Source organism: Mytilus californianus, unplaced genomic scaffold, assembly GCF_021869535.1.
Source record: "Mytilus californianus isolate M0D057914Y unplaced genomic scaffold, xbMytCali1.0.p SCAF_2, whole genome shotgun sequence".
Taxonomy (NCBI): domain Eukaryota; kingdom Metazoa; phylum Mollusca; class Bivalvia; order Mytilida; family Mytilidae; genus Mytilus; species Mytilus californianus.
The window spans coordinates 16,902,351-16,924,611 of NW_026262668.1; the positions used below are offsets into that span (position 1 = coordinate 16,902,351).

The 22,261-nt window shown below is 33.8% G+C and overlaps 2 protein-coding genes across 2 annotated transcripts; one reads left to right on the plus strand and one right to left on the minus strand.

Moving 5' to 3' along the window:
* The first annotated feature begins 1,915 nt into the window (after positions 1-1,915).
* Positions 1,916-10,842, plus strand: LOC127729359 (zinc finger protein 14-like). Its single transcript, XM_052237134.1, has 3 exons — positions 1,916-2,035; positions 2,966-3,033; positions 9,134-10,842. The coding sequence occupies exons 2-3, from the start codon at positions 2,979-2,981 to the stop codon at positions 10,651-10,653; spliced, it is 1,575 nt and encodes a 524-aa protein (XP_052093094.1). The 5' UTR covers positions 1,916-2,035; positions 2,966-2,978; the 3' UTR covers positions 10,654-10,842.
* A 6,080-nt stretch (positions 10,843-16,922) lies between these two features.
* Positions 16,923-22,259, minus strand: LOC127729364 (uncharacterized). Its single transcript, XM_052237138.1, has 4 exons — positions 22,087-22,259; positions 20,604-20,670; positions 19,484-19,693; positions 16,923-18,191 (listed from the first exon to the last, which is right to left on the minus strand). Exons 1-4 carry the CDS (start codon positions 22,156-22,158, stop codon positions 18,178-18,180), a joined length of 363 nt encoding a protein of 120 aa, XP_052093098.1. The 5' UTR covers positions 22,159-22,259; the 3' UTR covers positions 16,923-18,177.
* Positions 22,260-22,261: the final 2 nt, after the last annotated feature.

Below are 22,261 nucleotides of genomic sequence, written 5' to 3' on the forward strand. Positions count from 1 at the left end.
AACTTTTACCAAACTTGAATTGATAAGTGCCACGAGATGACAAAAACCCTTTGATTTTTAAGATAGTAAGTCACTAGGTCAAAGGTCAAAAGCAGCAACTGATAGACAGGAATGTTGAGTCAGGTGGAAAAATCTGATTTCAGGATATCTAGAACAAGATGACCAACCTTCACCAAACCTTGCTGGATGATGACCTTGGAAAGAACATTACAAATATCGATTTTTGGGTAGGTAAGTCAAAGGTAGGTCACAGTACCTGTAAATAGGCTGAACTTTTAAGAAATGTTTTCAGTATAAACCTGAGTTATAAATCATGTGTTTACCTATCTGGTGGATAATGTGCCTTGGATGGGGGAGTAGACTTGCAGTGATTTTCAGGTCACTGGGTCAAGCTTACAGCTGCAATTTACGAACTGAATTTTGACAAAAAATGTCAGCATACTTTCCCTTTTCTTCACTGAGGGGGTGGACAGCTTTTGAGGGAGGTGGGAGGTGGTGGAGAACAAAAGATTCTGAAAGTGGGAGGTGGGAGAATGGTACCCCCTGTCCAACCCCTCTTCATTGTTTCACAAAAATCTGTTTCTTCTACTACAAATCTAACTATAAATATTGGAACTCGGCTCATGCAACCAGGGTGCTTCTGTAATGTTTTATGAGCTAATATCATAAGTGATCTATGATTTTGTTCTAAACGGAACCTAGAGTTTTGATACACAAATGTCAATTCAAGATGTCAGTGCAATAAAGGTTAAGTATGAAAATTGGGAGATGTGGTATGATTGCCAATGAGACAGCCACCGGAAACCAATTAACGTAGAAGTTATCAACTATATATAGGTCAGAGTACGGCCTTCAACAATGAGCAAAACCCATACCGCATAGCAAGCTATAAAAGGCAAAAACCGAAAAATGTAAAACAATTTAGACAAGGAAACTAACGGCCTGATTTATTTATAGAGTAATAACTGAAAAACAAATATGATGAATAGCAACAAACGACAACCACTCAATTACAGTCTTCTTATACTATACTTGGGACAGGCACATACAGCATGTGGTGGGGTTAAACATGTTTGCTGGCACCCAACCCTTCCCCCTAACCTTGGACAGTGGTGTAACAGCACAACATAAAAACAAACTAAAAATCCGTTGAAAAGGGCTCAATCCATCAGAATGATAAAAGAAAAGTATAGTAATGGAGTTGATGGTCATTTATAAAAGAAATAACACAAAATTGTGTTTTAAATGAACTAAATTTGTCATGTTACAGTGATCACTATCAAGCAGTAAGTTATACAACGTCATTTTTTTAAAATTGGGCACTGTATACGTTTTAGGGTTATCTATTTTCTAATTTTACCAAAATGGACCTGTATGTTTATATGAACTGTATAGTAATTAAGAATTTTTGGTATCCTTCACAGTCACCATAAGTTTTACCTACTCTCACATTAGTGCAATTTAGTGAAATCGTTGCTACTACAATCGAAATTGTAGGATGAGTTTATTCCATATGGGATTAGGAAAATGACAATATATATATATGGGCGTACAGTCAAGTATGGCCTATGATATTCCACATTCTCCAATAATTCCCATTTTCAGTATCCAACATTCTTGATTGAATTATCAATAAACCATATGAATTTTCACATGATTGTTCAGATGATTTCTCTAGGAATGAAAACCCTATAGGCCTCTAGATTTATTTCCTTCATAAACATAATTTGCCGAACATCGCTGCACATGTATAAACGTTTCCTCTAGCTAACAAACTCACTCCTTCTCTTTAAGATATTTGTTACTACCAGAATCAATTGATCGCCAGATACTTCAGAAATTCCAGATAATCAGCAAGTCATTGAAAAACATCTGCAGATTTCTGACGCTTTAGCAGACGATAACTGTCTGCATCGTCTGGTTTCTCTAGTACATCTAGTTGTCTGCCCTTATCAAGTACACCAGATTCTTACCAACCGTCTGGCAGGGTGGACAGTATTTCAAGAACAAATTGGAATTTAGAATTAGTGCTAAGGTAAGTCTTAAATATTTATACGCTCACAGTCACACAATGTTTAGTTTTTACTGGATTTTTTTAAAAAATTTATAATGATCAACGTAAATTTGTAATAGAAAATTAAAGTCTTTGTCTACGAGATGCCTGCCTTATTAGTTCATATGACTTCTGAAACATAATCAGGATGTCGTCAGAAAATCAATGGAACCAGTAACTCAGTCATCGACGTTTCTTTCCCATCTTTCCAAAGTCCTGCTTGCGTTAAAGCCAAAACTTCCATTTCATCGATTAATGTCGTATTGTCTGGTATAGAATCAATTAGTTATTTTATCAGATTTACAGATTACTGGACATCCTGCAATGTATCACGTGACACGTGTATTTTACTATATGTACACGCAGTTATCGTTAGAGAACATCTGGAGAATTAATGATTGCAGTCAGATAATTAACATTCAGCTAGTATGTGTACACATATAAAATTGGCATAGCTTCCAGTAAATAACTTTTGTAATTCCCAATGAATGTCTATTAAATAGGAACAGCATGTTCTCCTTGATAGGTATAAGTAGTACATATAGTTATAAACGTTTAATACGTTCAGCAATGGAAAGGAAGTAAAATCACAAAAATACTGAACTCCGAGGAAAATTCAAAAAGGAAAATCCCTAATCAAATGGCAAAATTAAAAGCTCAAACACATCAAACGAATGGATACCAACTGTCATTTTCCTGACTTGGTACAGGCATTTTCTTATGTAGAAAATGGTGGAAAGGACATATCATGTGGGCAGTCGACATATTTTAATTCCTAATTATTCACTCAACAGCATGCAACCGACTATTTTTAGTGTAAATTAATTAAAGACCATACCATGTGCTTATGCCTTGGGGTTTTAGTTGTAATGTGAAACAACGGGAACTGATGCCGTAATATTTTTTTTCCAGTTCAGAAGCCTGTATGCGGAAGAAAGCAAAGTTGAACTGGTGTCCTAAGAAGCGAAGAAGATTTAAAAGTGAGTTCAAATAATGTTGAACTTTAATTACTAAAACACTTACTGAAATTATGATTTATTTGTTATTGCTATAATTTCGTTATATCCTGTTCTTATATACTGCAGTTGTATGTAGTTTCTTTCATAATATCATCTCTTTAACAGCTGAGCCTTATATTTAAACTACAATCAAACACATTTAGTTGAAACATATATTTCTAAAAATTAGAAAAAATAATGTTGAATAGATCGAGTCCACTTCTCATCTCATTTATAAATAGACATGAGATATATCCGACATTTGAGTATAAGAAGTACAATATTGTCTTCTGTCTTTCTGAAATAATAAAAAAAGTTGTCAGAAAATTGTTTGTTGTGCCTGCAGCTATTGATCTTAATGATCATTAATTGACTCCCAAAAGAGGGGTTTACTTTAGTAATTATAACCTATGAGGGGATTTATTGCCATGTAGGCCGTTGATTTGTTTAAAATTTTGTCATGCCGGGGCCTCTATAGCTTATTTTACAGTATTTGTTTTGCTCATTGTCGAAGGCCATACTTGGTCTTCGGTTGACATATGTCACGGTGGCAATCATGCCACATCTCCCTATTTTTATATTGAGAATAATGCGTGCTAGAGGCATTGGGTCTTCAGAAATAATACCTCAGTGGTAACATATGACCTTGACCCTAAACCTTGAACATGATTTTTTGAATAACTCAAAACCATGAACCGTTTAAAATTAATAGACAAGAATATAAGACGAAAAAATAGGGGTCATTTCTACCTCCTACACTTTGAAAATATTCGAATATCTTGAAAATGGTTAACACCTGGGCTCCAAAACCCCTAAACCGTATTATATTCTCTTGTTTGACATGTCAAGATGCATTGAAAGATATAAAGAATGTGTCCCCAGGGGTCACCCTCGCCCTTGACATTTGAGAATGTTCAAATTTCTTGAAAATGCTTGAGATCCCCGTGGTTAACTACAGTAATTTCTTGACTAATATGTCAAGGTCTGATGTATATACAAAGGGTAAAGTGAGCTTTTCTCATCACTTAGCGTCCGTCGCCCGTCTTCCGTCGTCTTCCGTTTAATTTTACAAAATTCTTCTCTGAAACTATACTGGTCAAATTTAACAAATATGGCCACAACCATCATTGGGGTAACTAGTTTTAAAAATGTTTCCGATGACCCTACCTGCCGACCAACATGATCGACATGGCTAAAAATAGAACATAGGGTAAAGTGCAAGTTTTGTCTATTACTTTGAAAACCGCTATAAATAGAGAAAATTTTACCAGAACATAATATTCAGAATGTTGAGTTCACCTATTGCCTATTAACGTCAAAACTGTCAGACGACTTCTTATAGGAATTATTGCCCTTAAATGACAAATTTAACGATTTTTTTCTTTTGTTTTGAAAACTATGATAAATACAGAGAAACTTTAAATAGGAAAAAAGATCAACAAGACGACATCTACAAATAAATTAACATGGTCTAAATTGTCAGACGACTCCTTTTTTGAGTTATTGCCATCAAATGACGATTTTTTACTATTTTTTTTGCGTTTTATACGACCGCAAAATGTTTGCGGCCGTATAATGGTATTGCGATGTCGTCGTCAGTTTTGTCGTGGTCGTCCGAAGACATTTGGTTTCTAGACAATAAATTGAGTATAAGTGAATGGATGTCTATGAAATTGTACCACAAGGTTCCATACCACTAAAGGAAGGTTGGAATTGATTTTGGGGGTTATTGTTCTAAGTGTTTAGGAATTACTTAAGGGGCCAAAAAAAAAAGCATTTTTCTTGTTTCAGGACAACAAATTATGTTGAAGTGTATGGATCTCTATGAAATTGTACCACAAGGTTCCATATCTCAAAAGGATGGTTGGGATTGATTTTGGGGGTTATGGCCTAAATCGTTTAGGAATTAGGGACCAAAAACAAGGATTTTCTGGTTTCCGGGCAATAACTTGAGTATAAGTCTAAGGATCTCTATGAAATTGTACCACAAGCTTCCATACCAGAAAAAGGAAGGTTTAGATTGATTTTGGAGGTTATGGCCCTTCCTGTTTAGGAATTAGGATAAAAAAAGGGGCCTAAAACAATACTTTTCTAATATTATGTACAAATTGCCTATTTCTTGACCAATTTCAATGGGGTTTAATTCAAAGTCTTGAATTCTTGGGGTTCTTTAAACCGCTGAATCTTATCGTGTATTTAGATTTTGAAATTTAGGCCGCTTTTTTTAAATTGGTCCACATTGTGGTCCAAAGGGTCCAAAACTAAACTTTGTTTGATTTCATAAAATAATGAATTCTTGGGGTTCTTTGATATGCCGAATCCAACCGCGTATTTAGATTTTTAGGTTTGGGCCCCCTTTGCAAATTGCTCCAGTATGGAACAGGATCTGCTTACCCTTCCGGAGCACCTGAGATCACCCCCAGTTTTTGGTGGGGTTCGTGTTGCTTAATCTTTAGTTTTCTATGTTGTGCATGTCATCTGTACTATTATTGTCTATTTGTCTTTTTATTTTTGGCCATGGCGTTGTCAGTTTGTTTTCGATCTATGAGTTTGACTGTCCCTCTGGTATCTTTCGTCCCTCTTTTAAGGTCCAAAGCGTCCAAAATTAAACTTAGTTTGATTTTAACAAAAAAAATACTTGGGGGATTCTTTGATTTGCTGAATCTAAACATGTATTTAGATTTTTGATTTTAGGCCCAGTTTTCAAGTTTGTCCAAATCGGGGTCCAAAATAAAACTTTGATATCAACAAAAATTGAATATATGGGTTTCTTTGATATGCTGAATAAAATCATAGAATTTAGATTTTGGATTTTGGGCCCCGATTTTGGCCCCATTATCAAATTGGTCCATATAGAGGTCCAAAGGGTCCAAAATCAAACTTTGTTGGTTTCATCTAAAATTGAATTCTAGTGGTTCTTTGATGTGCTGAATCTAACCATGTATTTAGATTTTGGATATTGGACCATGATAGGTAAATGTCCAATTTCAAATTTTTAAGTTCTTAGATCACATCCATTCAGTTTCAGAAACCTATGCAATGTCAAATTTTTAATCAATCGAAATTGAGAGCTGTATCAAACTTGAATGTTGTGTTCATTCTTGCCCAAAATATTCAGGGTTCGACCTCTGCTGTCGTATCAAGCTGTGGCCCGCGGAGAATTGTATTGCCTAATATCTTTAAAAAACTATTATACATAGATGGAAACTTCAAAGATAAAAAAAAAAATGATCAGCAAGACAAAATCTACAAATGAGTCTAATGGCAAAAATCTTCAGTCGACTCGTTATTCATTGTTATTGGAGTTATTGTTCTTAAATGACGATTTTTACCAGTTTTTAGTATTTTTTGCACATTATCTTGAAAACTATAATAGGTAGATAGACACTTTGAATAGCAAAAATGATCAGAAAGACCAGCGACTCTTTCCACAAAAAATCTTACGATTAAGATTGATCGCAAGTTATACTGAAATGTTCATGACTTACGAGTAATTTTACTCTTAAGATTTTTTGTGAAAAGAGCCGCAGATCTACAAATAAGTTAGTTTATTAGTCCCCTACCGACGAAGTCGAAGGAGACTTTAGGTGTGCACTTCGTTCGCCTGTCTGTCTGTCTGTCTGTCTGTCTGTCTGTCTGTCTGTCTGTCTGTCTGTCTGTTTGTCCGTCAAATCAGTTTTCCACACTTTTTTCTTCATGCTTGAAGATATTGATTTGATATTTGGTGTATTGTTTTATCATGACAAGTTACAGATCAAGTTCGAATTTTGTTCTGGTCTGATAATTTTGTGCAGAGTTATGGTCCTTTGACTTAGAAAATTCACTCAAATAATCAGTTTTCCGCACTTTTTTCGTCAAACTTGAAGATATTGATTTGAAAATTGGAATATAGTTTTATCATGACAAGTTACAGATCAAGTTCAAATTTTGTTCCTGTCTGATGATTTTGTGCAGAGTTATAGTCCTTGTACTTAGAAAATTCACTTAAATAATCTGTTTTCAACAATTTTTTTCGTCATGGTTGAAGATATTGACTTGATATTTGTTATATAGTTTACACCATGACAAGTTATAAATCAAGTTAGAATTTTGTTCCAATACAATGAATTTTTAAACGGTAGGGGACTATGTATTGCCATGCAATACTCAACGAATGCTTGTTTAAAGTAATGCACTATTATACCCCAATGGGGTTGATGGCATACATGAAAATTAACAAAATAACACATAACATAATACATCACAAAAATAATAAAAAAGACGAACTCAACTTGGCTGAAATCGTTAGTCAACTCGTTATTGGAGTTCTTGCTCTTTAATGAAGATTTTTATCAATTATTTGGTGATTGCCTATTATCTTGAATACTATAAAAGATAGATAGGAACTTTAAATAACAAAAATGATCAGCAAGATAAGATCTACAAACAAGTCAAATTTTGCAGAAATAGTTAGTAGACTATTTATAGGAGTTATTGCCCTTAAATGACCTTTTTTACCCTATTTTATGTTTTGGCCAAAAACTAAAGAAGACAGAGAAACTATAAGCAGAAAAAAATGATTAGCAAAACAAGATCAATAAAAAGAGATTTTGGTCATGAATTCTATTTTTGTCTACTTGTCTACGATGCTGGAGAGTGTCCATTTTTGAAGATGAACATAGACCTAGGTTAGCGAGCGACACATGATCTTTAGAACCTCTTGTTTTGTGTGTGTGTGGGGGGGGGGGGGGGGCTGTGCTTAGGTGGCTTCGTAGGTAGACTTGGTTACAACACCCTGTTACTATCGTTACTTATACAATTTGAATCAAGCATCAATGGGATATGCACCTTCATATAAAAGGGACAGATTTTGGATCATCTCCTATCTCCTATTGAAACTTAAATTTAGCTAAAATTACATTTCAGAGAACGTTTCAGGTTTTAGTTTAAGATAATTCATTTTAAGCTCACCTGGCCCAAAGGGCATTTCATTATTTCAGTCGGACATAAAGCATCCCGAGCAGTAATAACTGCACGATTATGGTATTTACTTAATAAATGGTATCATATTTATGACTAGGAACAGGCACATTCCTCGGGAAAATTGATTGGTAACGCTGAATTCGTTTGAGGCTGGATATCCCAGATGTCTGACAATCCGAGAAGGTTGCTTGTAAAAAGTACGGTATGGTTTTTTAATCATTTTTTAAGGCCGTACTATGAACTATAGTTGTGTACATTCTCATCCTTTGGTCTACCGTGGATAGTTGTCACATTGGCAACCATACCGCATCCGCTTGATTTAATACATGCATATATAATTGTCCAAATCCGGATATGGTGTATTCATTTTTGCACCTCATGTTTGCGGTATACCATCTTTTCCGGAAGTTTATTGTTTTCTGTTTGATATCAAATTAATAATTAAGATCCATTTTGTTAAATCTGGTGATCCGTTTATTTGGCAATCGCCATGGCAGTCAGCGGGGTTTAAGAACATCCGTTGTTCGACCTGCTGGTCAAATGCGTTTTGTTAAAATATATTTTTTTCACATTTTTGGTCTTTTGGAAAATGTTGTTTGTGCTGTATTTTGACTCCTCTTCAAAGAAATTTGTTTTGCATGCACACGTATAAAAATTACGGTTTTTATCCAACGTAATCATAGGTGTGAACATCGTTTTCAATTTAGACTTGTTTATATTTTTTTCGTTTGGGCTTGTATTATATTTGCCTTCGGGTTTATATAATCCGTTCATCCGATTTCGACTCTTCAAAATTCAAGAGTCAAACCTAAATTGAGGTAAATTATATGGCCTTCCAAATACCGTTTCGATTCCTAACATCACTGAAGATCCATTAATTGTCGAAATCCGGATATGGTGTACAAATTTTGGCACCTCATGTTTGCGATATATACCATCTTTTCCGCAAGTTTATTGTTTTCTGTTTGGTATTAGATTAATAATTAAGATCCATTTTGTTACCTCTGGTGATCCGTTTATTTGGCATATATATATATATATATATATATATATATATATATATATATATATATACTGGACTTTTTGTAATCACACTTTGTATATTTTGTTCACTTTGTAGGGATTGTCATGGAAACGGATAACCAAGAACAGTCTAATCAAGACGACACAGAAGTTCTTGTCGAATCTGCTGAGCCGACGCCATTGGTGATATCGTCTATTACATCTGAAGCAGTTGGAGAATCGGAAGCAGTTGCTGAGTCGTCCGAGTTTCTTGAAGAAGAAGAACCTGCAGATAATAACGAGTTGATGGAAATCCCGCAGTGCCCGAATCCTTTGCAGTGTCGATATTGTGGGAAAGTTTTTACCCGTTCTTTCTACCGCAAAGAACACGAACGCATACACACGGGTGAAAAACCATTCTCTTGTAGCTTTTGCGGTAAGCGGTTTAATAGCCAAGGCAGCTGCCGTAAACACGAAAGAACACACATGCGTAGCAAGAACCGAACACACGAATGTGAACATTGTGGCAAAAACTTCAAGGACATGACAACTTTGCGAACTCATCTAAGAACCCATACTGGTGACAAACCTTATTCGTGTGACGTATGTGGGCGATCATTTAGTTTCGAAACCGTTCTGAAAAAACACATGATGTTCCACAATGGCCAGAAACAGTTCCAATGCATGGTTTGTAGCAAATCGTACTTTACCGCATACGATCTACGCGTGCACGTGCGCTCACATACTGGCGAAAAGCCATACAAATGTCATTTTTGTAGCCAATCATTTGCGACCGGAAGGAGGAGGAATCTGCATGAAAAGTGTCACGAGAAGACAGGAGCGCATCATTGCAAACAATGTGGAATGATATTTAGATCAGTAGAATCACTTGCACTACACCAAGTAAAAAGTCAACTAGCCGGTGGTTGTAGTTATATAAACAACACTCATCAAACAATGACTAATGAAGATGTCACTCGCGAACCAAATCATTACGAAAAACCCAATGAACAAACTGATACTTATAACCATTACAACAGTTTAAACGAAAACGAGGAGTTTGATATTGAATTTCTTGGTCAAACGATACATGACAGCAACCCATTCGGCAGTCCGAATAACTCTCAAACATATGAGGTACACAAAACTAATATTTATCCAACTGGACTTCTGAAATCTACCGAAAGAAGCATAAAGAAGGAACCTATTTCAGACCACGAAGTTTACAATAATGAGGAGTATTATGAAAATATGTCCATTGAAAGATCTATTCATCCAAGCGCTACGCTAGATCAAACAAGTGCTTCATCTCGAATGCTACACTCGCCAGTTCAGTCCCGAAACTTTTTTGATAGACCATTACCTGAACCACAACAACTTTCTGTTATTTCTACAGACGAAAAGGCCGTTCAGACAATTATATTATCGGATACAGATAAACTATTTTGCGACATGGAAACGGCCGGAAAGGTTCATGAATGTAAGCACTGTCGGATCATTTTCCGAGAGTATAGCATGTATTTGGTGCACAAAACACTGCACATTAATCCAGTGAAACCATTTGTTTGCCATTTGTGTGGCGATGAGGCGGAAAATGGCGTTGATTTTAATGCCCATCTCATATGGCACATGAAATGATCAAATAAAACGGGACATAATCTTTCCAGTTGATTGGATTTTCGTAATCTTAAATGGCAGCAAAGCTGGTGCTTACTAACGAAAATATGAACTTAATGTAATAATCTGGAATCAATCATCTAATCATTTGCTAAAGTTTAAAAGAAAAATCAATTTTGTTTTTATTTTATATCCCCCTACGAATTAATGTGCTGCTGGAGCATGTTAGAACCTTGTCCGTCCATCTGTCTGCGTAAGACTCGGTTTTATACTAGTATACGTTGTATCATGCAGTTTGTCTGAAACCTTTTACTTCATCACTGCGGTCCTCATACAATGTATAGAATGTTGGCAACATTTGTGTCGTTATGACCATTATTTCCCCTTAACATAGTGTTTATCCTAGTCTTTTCATAGACATGGAATCCGTGTCTTACCAATGAGGTTTTTAGTGTTATTATTGTGCCTGGTATAGCTAGTCTGAATATCGAAAAACTAGTTAACACCGACATCAAATAAATACCATTCTGGTTAAAACTATCCATAACCATAACAACATATATTCAATAAATATAACAACACTCACACATACAGAAATGGAAATAAAACCAACCGCTGTAAATGCACCACTTCAAAGATCACATGCCCTTTGATTTAAAATGTTCACAAATGTAGTAGGGGCCAGGTATGAACACATCATTTCTATAAACGATTTCACCTACTTCGTCTTATTCATACCAGTGGCGGATCCAGGTGGGGGGTTCCGGGGGGTTGGAACCCCCCTTTTTTTGACGATCAATGCATTTGAATGGGGACATATAATTGGAACCCCCCCCCCTTTTAAAAATGGCTGGATCCGCCCGTGCATACTAAGATCATTACTGGTGTCTAAACAGTTATGTTGTAAAACGATCATATTGTTTTGAAAGGTCATCTTAAGCGCATTTTTTGAAAAGAGTCTGAACAAAAGTTTGGTCCATATATACGAATGGGTCTTCCGAAAAAAAGGAGTAAAATAAATTTAGTTAATTCTGTACCACAATACAGTGACATTAAAAATAAAAGAACAGAGTTCCAATGTGCCCCGCATAGCACATATTTTTCTGTCGAAGGGCAATAACTACAACACAACTTTTTTTTCTTTGAATTTGTTATAAATATCTTAAAAGAAAATGAAGGGTTGAGAGCAAATGCAATGCAATTTCCGATATAATTGATATTTCCAAGGCGCGTAACTCTTAAAAATATTTGATCAGCACTCATTTTCCAAATTGTCCATGACCATGATGACATTACTGATATGAACCTTTGATATAAATTTGATAAAATCTTGCAAAAATTGTACATGTTAGAGCGTTTACAATGCAATTTTCCATATACATGTAATTAAAACTTCAAGGGGCAAAACTATTGATCGGCACTGATTTTCGAACTTGTCCGATACATTGCTGATTTAGAACTATGATATAAGTTTCATAAAGATCTGGCAAGAATTGTACACATGAGAGCGCTAACAATGTAAATTTACATACATATTATATTTCCAAGGGGCATAACTCTTTTAAAAATTGTTGTTTACAGAATAGCATAATAACGACCGAAAGTAATAATAATTAGAGTAAAATGAGCAAAATATAAAAAATCGAATAGAGAAAAATGCGGTGCAGAAGTATAAATAATTAATATTGGTGGGAAATAAAAGAATCAGGTAATACAATACTGATTATAGAACTTTGCGTACAGAGTAAAGAAAACGTCAATTTTAAATGTAAAATCTTTTTCATGAGAATTTTACAGTGTTATTTTTATTCAGGCGGATTTAGGGGGGGGGGGGGCAAGGGCCGGTGCCCCGTATGGAGCTTCATATAAAATGTTAAATGCAGACCTCTTACAAGTATCACTCCAAACGTTGGCTTTTGTCGTATACCTCTAGCCCCCTCACTGTTCTCAATCCTGGATCCGCACCTGCTAATGATAAGGAAAAATGTCCTAAAAATTAAGTTAAAAGATTACAGAAAGGACCTCGATCCATCCCAACATTTATATTGAAGTTTTCTCTGTGAATTGAAAATCGAAAGTAAAATGGAATATAAGGATATGTGGGATAAACGTTGATCAGTTGATGTACGTGTTACCAGGAGCACATGTCTGACAAATGGCATTTAAACTTGACCGCCTTTTGATAGTTAAACGTTTGTGATATCAGTTTACACAAATTAGAGGTAAACTTTAATATTTTGTATATAAATTCATTGACATACTCGTCATTCTTGAAGGGGCCTCAGTGCCTAAGTAGTCGAACTACAGGGGCGTGTTTCATTGGTCTCTTCTGTACATCTCAAGAACGTCTTCTGGTGAAGAGTCAAAAAAAATTAATCTGGAACTCTTCTGAAGATATTCTGTGGAAGAAACAATAAAACAAAAAATCAATTTACCTTCGAATATATCAGATGTTTTATGTTGGATGACATAAATGAAGTTTACGATGATTTATTAGAAAATTAAGATACATCAGTGCATTCGGTAAACATTAATGTAATAGTGTGGCAGTGCTATGTTTCAGCATTGGTGTATTTTATACAATAAGTGTAAAAACAAAGAAAATTGGTTGGAAGAAATCGCTGTGTTCGTGAAATTTTTTCTTTATACTTGCCGAACTCAGTTTTGCTAAACAAATCGGACTTAAAGCTCCGACCATTTGATTTTCTGGAATAATCAGGCTTAAACTGTACAAGAATTTGTCGGCAATGCATGTTTGTTTGGTATATTATCGAAAAGGACATCTTGTCTCTCAAATTTGTTTAAAGTAGAGAACTGGAATATTTTTGTATATAAAAGATATCGCAGAGTTCTTAAAATCTTTTTCCCAGGTGGCACTTTAAGAAAATCTGCTGGTCCTAACTTTTATAATTTCCATTGCAAAATTTCGATGGTCAAAACCTTCGGACCATGACTTGTTGAGAACTTTAATTGAATACAAGGTATGCATGGTCATGGCGTTTCTCTGATTTTTATGACTAAATCCGTTGGTTGTGTACTGATTGATACTTAAGTCTGGGAGAACAGGATTTATTTTTTAGTTGTAATTGGCTTAGCCTTTGAACAAACTTTCAGTAACTGCAAATACTCTTATTTCGGTGCTTTGTGTCTATTGTCTTAATGTTAGTTGTTTGTTGTGTCTCGTACCGATCTTTTGAGTTAATCCTATGGCATTTGATGTTTACAGTTTGTTCTTATGTTGTACTGATACACCACTGTCTCAGTTTAGGGGAGAGTTTAGCGATCACAAACATGTTTAACCCTGCCATATTCTTAATGTTTCTGTCCAAAGTCAATTGTTTTTGTTATATATAATAAGGCCGTTGGTTTTTTGGATTCAATTGTGTCACATTTTTCATGTCGGGCCTTTAATAGCCGACTATACGGTATGGATTTTTGTCATTGTTGAAGGCCATACGGTTACCTATAATTCCTTATATCCCCTTCATTTGAACTAAAAATGCATGACATATTTGTCACTGGACGTTAAAAATAAGCAACAGACAATCAATCAATCTAAACTCATGTTAAATAAGGAGAAAACCATTTGATTTTTTAGGGGGGGACATGAGGATTTTGAATAGGAATATGTTTGGCCTCGTAAGAGCTGAAAATAGGCATGCTTAGGGACCTTTTAAAATGAATAATAAATCCACAAAAAATCTTCCTGCTCGCTCCCCTCCCCAGAATATCAAATAGTCGTCCCCGTACTGTTATTGTCCATGCAGTTCTTATATTTATCCAGCTTATCGTCCCTACATGGATGTTCTAAGGATGCAATACCATAAAAAGCTCACATTCTATTATATCTACATTCATAAATTTATTAATGTCATTTAGACTAGACGGCGCCATGTTTGTTTTGTGCCTCTGTCGTCTAAACCACCTATTCAAAAAGAAGAGGTAGAAGAGAAACTGAAGATCTTCCCAATGCAAAAAAACAGAAATGGACCTCTTCTGGATCACTACCGAAGAACAAAAAAAAACACGCCCCAGTATGATCCAGTATCACTAACTAGCCTGTCAACACTGAGGTTGGGAGTTTGAATCCCGCGTGTGGCAGGTGCGCTCGAATTTACTGGCAATAAAACATGTTCGTTCTTATTGTGGAAGTGAGTTGCTTAAAGTCGTCTTCAGCGACCTCTTATAGTTACCTGACGGTAAACCTAACCCATTGCGGCCTTGACCGCCTATAGTCGTGATGTCAATAGTCATTCACATATGACCCTACATGCTGAACTGGTTTGACAACAGCCGGAGGATTATTCTTGCAAATTATTGTCCATCTACCTTTTCTAAAATTGCTTTTATGAAACTATGACAACTTTACTGGCCATCTTGGAGGTAAAAATCGAAAAACTGAGAAAATAGCAAAAATCAGGTGAAGATGGGATTATATATGGATTCAACTACGTCAATGGTATATACCTGCCGTAGATATTTACAGTGGCGGATCCAGAAATTTTCATAAGGGGGCCCACTGACTACCTAAGAGGGGGCCCGCTCCAGTCATGCTTCAGTGATTCCCTAAATAATCAACCAAATTTTCCCCACAAAAAAAACAACTCTTAATCCGCCTATGATTTACCATGTATTCATTTTATGGCTAGATCAGTTCATGTCTGTAAAAGAATGTTACTGTTTTGTCAGAAATCTGTAAAATCATACATTTTGACCAATTGGGCCAGTCATGATTGACAATGGAATCAAATACACTGCCAGTTAACATAGAAGGGCAGCTGATGTAACTAACAGAAGTCACCTGTCTGTTACCTTTTATTATCATTCAGTGATTCCAATCAACTTTTTGAACATTTCTATCAGGAATGTTAAATGATTTCATATATGTTGTCCATTCTACGTTTGCAATGTTTCCTTGTAAGATCGATTTTTAAACTTTAACCATACAGACTTTTAACATGTTATTCTACCATAATAATAACTCTGATGAAACGTTCACGAAAACTGTTGACACAAAGATATGCCTCGCCTGTATGTAATCTTGAAATCAAAATTCAAATGGCAATATTTTAATATGTTAACTATGCAAAATATTCAAGGTATATGAACTATGACTATAACATGCTGAGCCAAATTATCTCCATGGAAATGAGATATACCAATAGCCTTCCCCTTATACTAACCTAATCACAAACTTTACATATAAACTATGCAAAAATTCCAGTCAATGAACCATGACTGAGGAGGCAGGGTCATATTCTAGTACTCTCCATGGAAATGGCTACCGATAGTACCATTGCAACTGCATACCAAATACCATTGACTTGTGAGTGGTTCCCCTTATACTGACATAATCACAAACTTTAACATGTAAACTATGCAAAAGTTTCAAAGTCAATAGCCGATGACTGAATAGGGCAGAGCCAAATCATCTCTTTGGAAATGAAATATGCTTATGCTTATACAAATATATAGTTAATATCATAAACCTACCATTAGTGGTTACAGGGGAGGATCCAGCCATTTATAAAAGGGGGAGTTCCTAACCCAGGATAAAGGGTGGGGTTCCAACTATAAGTCCCCATTCAAATGCATTGATTGTCAAAAGAAAAGGGGGAGGGGTTCCAATCCCCGGACCCCCACTTTGTTGAGGCGTGACAAACATATATTGCAGAGGACAATATCCTAAAATTAATAACAATGTTATTGATAAAATGATGATAGTTTAATGTTCATTTGCAAATACTTCAAGTTCTAAAAATGTTGGTGGATCTCTATGAAGGGCAGCAAAATTTTACTGTCGCTGAAAAAGGGGAAAATATTTAATCTTCCACCCAAAGGAACTAGTCTCTGAAAAAAATTACATATATATCTTGATATAACATTATATAAAGGTATATAGGCAATATTTTTCAGAGACATTAGTGCCTGTGCTTCCAGCAGGTCAACTATTGATCTCGTAAAAGTTGTTACAAGAGTTCTTTCAGGTGAGGGTAGTGAACAAGTCTTCAAACAATACATCAGATTTAACATGCCTGAACAAGGTTCTTACAGTCACACAGGAGACCAGTATCTCTAGTCATAGGGTTGATAAAGGAGTTGAACATTTGCAACACACTCATCTGATAAAGATCAAGCAAGTTTATAATGTAACCACAAAATGCTGCTGAACAGCTTTAGTCTTTACAAAAGAACTGCATAGGTTAGAAATGTACAGAGAAGAACTGCATAGGTTAGAAAAAATTATAAATCCAAAGTTAATACACTGATATTTCATGAGAAACATAATATTTAAGTTAAGACCTTTATTTTACATATCACAATAATACAAGTTTATCATTCTGATATAATTATCTACATGATGTGACATAGACATGCTTCACAGCTTAAAAAACACAGTATGACAAAATATGATGGAAGTTAATGATCAGGAGGTCAATTTTCATGACCTTCAAATAAATGAAGAAAAGACTTAAATGACAGATCAACAGAATGAAGAGATTTTGGTCAAAAATACTGTTTAACTAATGTACTTTTATTCATGGTTAATTGATTTTTGTTTAGTTTTTGAGGTTTCAGTAATAAATTGGTATAAAATATATGCTTTCATTCGGTAATTAAATTCATAGTTTAAAAGGCCAACAAAATCTTAAGACTACTATGAATTATAACACATTACATTAGGAAATTTAATGATTTTTATGACTATTTTAATATAAATAAATAAAAAGTTCTTACAAATTTAAACCACAATTCAAAAATTTCATCTGTACTTTAATTAGAAGGAAATTTCTATGTACATACTAGAAGATAAACTATGCAGTGAAATACACACATCATTCTGATTTCTTTGTCAAATTAAAAACAAATGATTTAATAGATATTGATTTGAACCATGAAAACTGTTGTTTTTCTTTTTAAGGACTTTTACAGTAACCTTCTAGAATGAATATAGATATAAGAAGATGTGGCATGAGTGCCAATGAGACAACTCTCCATCCAAGTCAAAATTTATAAAAGTAAACCATTATAGACTGTTTTTTAGGGTTATTCCTTTAGAAAAACCCAATTATGAAAAGCTACTAACTTCTTAATAATTTTGAACATCTGTTAAAATTAAGGTCAAATTCTAAATACTGTTTAGTGCTGTGAAATTGGAATTAAAATTATGCAATACATGTACAAGTTTAATCTTTAGATTTGTTTCTTATTTTCAAAGATGAAATACACAAATTCCTTATAAACAACTACTGGGATGTTGCATACTCTTTTATAACATTATTATGATTATAACATGTATCAAAAATCATAAGTCACTGTCATTTTATGACAACTATAGTCAAAAATAAAATAAAAGTTCAAATAACATGTTTGTGGCATACAAATTCAGCAAATCAAAAGATCTTTCAACAAGAAAAAGAGGATGAATATGTATTTATCCATGTTGAAGATTGCCACATAACAATCTTTATGTATCACATTCAGATATTCCTTCTTTCATCCTTCAAGTTACAAGACACACATCAGCCATTGTTTCATGTCCTGCTATACAGCTGTGTCTGTAAAAAGGAAAACAATACAGTTATACATCATACAAGTCAAATATTTAATGGGCTTTGTGGACAGTAAAAATTGAACTTATCAATAATTTATTTTGGTACAGCTTATGAGTTGATTGGTTTGTATTACTGTGGATTCATTAATATTCGTTGGATACCAATTTTCGTGGATTTCGTGCGTACAAGGGAACAACGAATTCAAATGTTCAACGAAATACAAGTTTTCTACAGAAAAGTATGCAGACTTTTCCAAAACCACGAAATCAAATATCCACGAATATGCAAGTTTTCATCAATCCACGAAAATTGGTACCCACGAAAATAAATGAATCCACAGTAATGTTTTTGTACATAGTTTTATTAAATCTAAATAACACCTGGCATGGTGGACTGGAATTAACCAGCTTGCTAGAAAGACCTTTTTTGTTATTACAGATGAATAAAAATATATCTATCTGAAATGAGGAATATAGGGATCCAAAAAATTATTCAAATTACCTAGTAAAAGTACTGATACAATTGTTCTGTTTTATGCAGTTATTGTGAAGGAAGTTAAACCTTGAATCAGTTGGTGTTCGTCAGGGTATTTAAATTCTTGGAGGATAAACTATTTCTTTGAATAAATACAATAGATATTGTCCTCTGTGGAATTTAAAATTTCTCCTTGAAAAACTAAATTGTGCAGCACAAAAATTAAAACTCCTTGTAATGAAAATACATGTACATATACTGTAATTTAACGTCTTCATTGAATAAATGCTGCAGAGGACAAAAGATATTGTTTTAATTTAATTGATCAGTTCACCTTCTAAATATCTAAATACCCTGACCAATAGCAACGTATTCTTATGAACGATTTATTTTCTTGCAATAAATACATAATTTCTATGCTGATTTATAGAGCATTAATGCAAAATTGATTTAATGCTGTTTTATAGTGCATAAATGCATAATTTCATACATACAGATTTATAGCACATTAATGCATAATTTCAAACATACAAATTTATAGATCATAAATGCATAATTTCTTTATGCAGTTTTATAGTACACAAATGCATAATTTTATTTTTATGCATTTTAAATTGCATAAACATGAATGCAGATTTTAAAGTATTAAGTGTATGAAGGAAATGCCTATACCAAGTCAGGAATATAACAGTTGTTTTCCATTTGTTTGATGTGTTTGAGCTGCTGATTTTGCCATTTGATAATGGACTTTCTGTTTTTGAATTTAACTTTGAGTTCGGTATTTATTTTTGTTATTTTACTTTTTAGTAAATGTATCTTACCTGTACCCTCTGGAAATCTTGTAAAGTTGCGTGCTTTGTGGTATTCATACCAATCCTTGAAGAATTTTTCTTTACACTTATTGTACTCGTATTGAGTAACTGCCAATGCTGCCAAGCCGGCTATACTTAAAGGTAAAATGTAATACTTTTTTAGTCTTTTTCTTGTTGTCAATTCTTTAATATTCTGACGAACTCCAACAGCTGTAGCAACTGAAACAATAAATAAAACCTTAGTACACTATATTGGTCATACTTAAAAAATAATTCACTATAGCCATTTTGGTTTGGTAGAAAAGTTACAAACCATTGACACAATTATATGAACATGATGAAAAATAAGTATCAGTAAGTAGGACTTTTTTGCTCCTCCATAATTCCCTGTACTGTTAATGCATGGCTAATTGTTGGTTTAATTTTGCTTGCAGAAAAAAAAGTGTCTTTATTCACTCAAAAGAATGTTCCACAGTAAAAAACGGGTGCAACTTTTGCCAAAAAAGGATTCTTAATGTATATATATATAAGCTACATATTATAAGTTTTATTGTAGATTTATGTGTATAAACAGTACATTCAGTTCAATAGAATGGGTCAGTCATGATGTATAACATTTCTTTTCTATGAGATGTAGCAAACAACTGTTTCTCTTTTTTTCTCATGGTAGGATTTTTTAAATATCAAAATACCTTTACATGTTTAAATTTGTTCTATGCTTGGCCATTACATCAAATAAGCTTAGTTGTGCATAAGTCAATTAAAGTGACTTTAGAATGTTGAATCGTGTCTTTCATGGAAAATTCAAAAACTTTCGGTGGGAGATTTTTAAAGCTAAAAGTTTATAACTCACTTGACTGTTTTATTTAGCTTTGGTACAATGTTGTATCAACTATGCAAAAAATCTACATTCACATTTTTAACATTTTACATTTTTAAACAGCCTTTATTTTACCATTGGGAAATGCCCACGATTTAAAGTGATCTTTGGTGTCTTCAAATAGCTCAAGGGATTAAACAACTGACATTTTGTTTAACCATTTAAATATTTCTAGCTCCATAAGAGAAACAATATGTTTAATTATTTGTTAAAAGACAGAAGTAAAGAAATTGGTATATATGTACCCACCTACAAACATTGTTCCCAGTCCTTTAATAAAACACCTTGATTGGCACACATCTTTGTTCTTTACAAACTGAAAAAATATAAAAATGTCAATTATCAAACAATTTAAGAAATTAGATGATGACGATGGATGGCTGCTTAACGTTCAGCGGCAAATTAATATGCATATTCAGGACTAGAACATGTAGAACAGGATTATGGCTACAACAAACATATTCAGTAATCTTTGAAACAATTATTCTGTATAAAAGTCATGGACAACCAAATCATGATGGTGTTATAAAAAATTTGTAAAGGGTTCCACAAAACCCTGTGTCTCGCATATGATTGTTGCTGCTGTCAGCATAAAAGTTAAAAGTAAGTCCAGTTACATGTATCAGTTTAAAATATAGAATTTTTTTTATAAAAATAAAAATATTTTTCTCCATATTCTATTTCTTCTATTGCTCTTACTTGCAAGATTGGCAAAAAAGCGGTCATTACTAGTATTGACCATGCTGGCAGTAAATACTGGGAAATACTGGTCGATTGAAATTTTGAGTGGACATAACTATAAAAACCACTCTACCTGGTCAATTACTGTTAATAGGGTCTTTAGGTTTCATTTTGGTGCTCGTATATACATTATTATTTCTGTATATAAGTAATTCGAATTCTGTATATACTTAAATAAAACTTAAATGTTGGGCGAGCGGAGCGAGGCGAAAAAATTTTTTGAGGTAAAATTATCGAAATATTCTTTATTAAGCTGAGGACAACCCATGCTTTGTAAATTTTAGGAGGGGGCCTGCCACGCCCCCACCTAAATCCTTCCGTGAAATTTGTATACTCATATGAAAATAGACGATAGTATTGTGTGAAACAAGGTAAAAAATACTCATTTACATATTTACATATATATGTATCTATCGAATTACGTATACACAGAAATAGTTCCGTGTATACAGAATTCGAATTACTTATATAAAGAAAATGATTTACGAATATACGTAATTTGATTTACATATATATATGTAAATCAAATTAAGTATATACATGACTTGTAGTTGAAGTTGTACATAAAGAATTCTGTATATACAAAAAAGTTCAGTATAAACATAATTATCTCTATATATATATGTAAATGGAATTACGTATATATGTAAATCAAATTACGTATATATGTAAATAGAATTACGTATATACAGAAATAATTATGTATATATGTAAATAAGCATAAAATTTTTGACCCTGTCATAGATATTTTCTGATTTTTTTTTAGAACTTGAGTTGAATATTGACAACATTTTCGTGAATCGCAATTCCATTGCTCAATACAATGGGACTGCAAAAGACTCAAAGAACACTTCATAAAATTGTGAATGGTTTAATAAGAATATTTATATCAGCTGATTACATGTACATTACATGTATGATGTAAAACTCTTCAACTTTGAAATGTGATGTAATTGTAAAACTGTTTTAGTGGTACGCAGATTTTAATTACCTCGGGCTCATCTTGCATGAGCAGCTCTTCGAGCTTGCTAGTACGAGCTTCTGCAACTTGTTCTTCTGTCATCTTTTAATTTGATGAAAGTTATACAACGTGATTCTTCATTGAAAATGAAAGGTCAAATTTTCTAACTAAAATTTCGGTGATCCTCTGGATTTTACTTAATTTT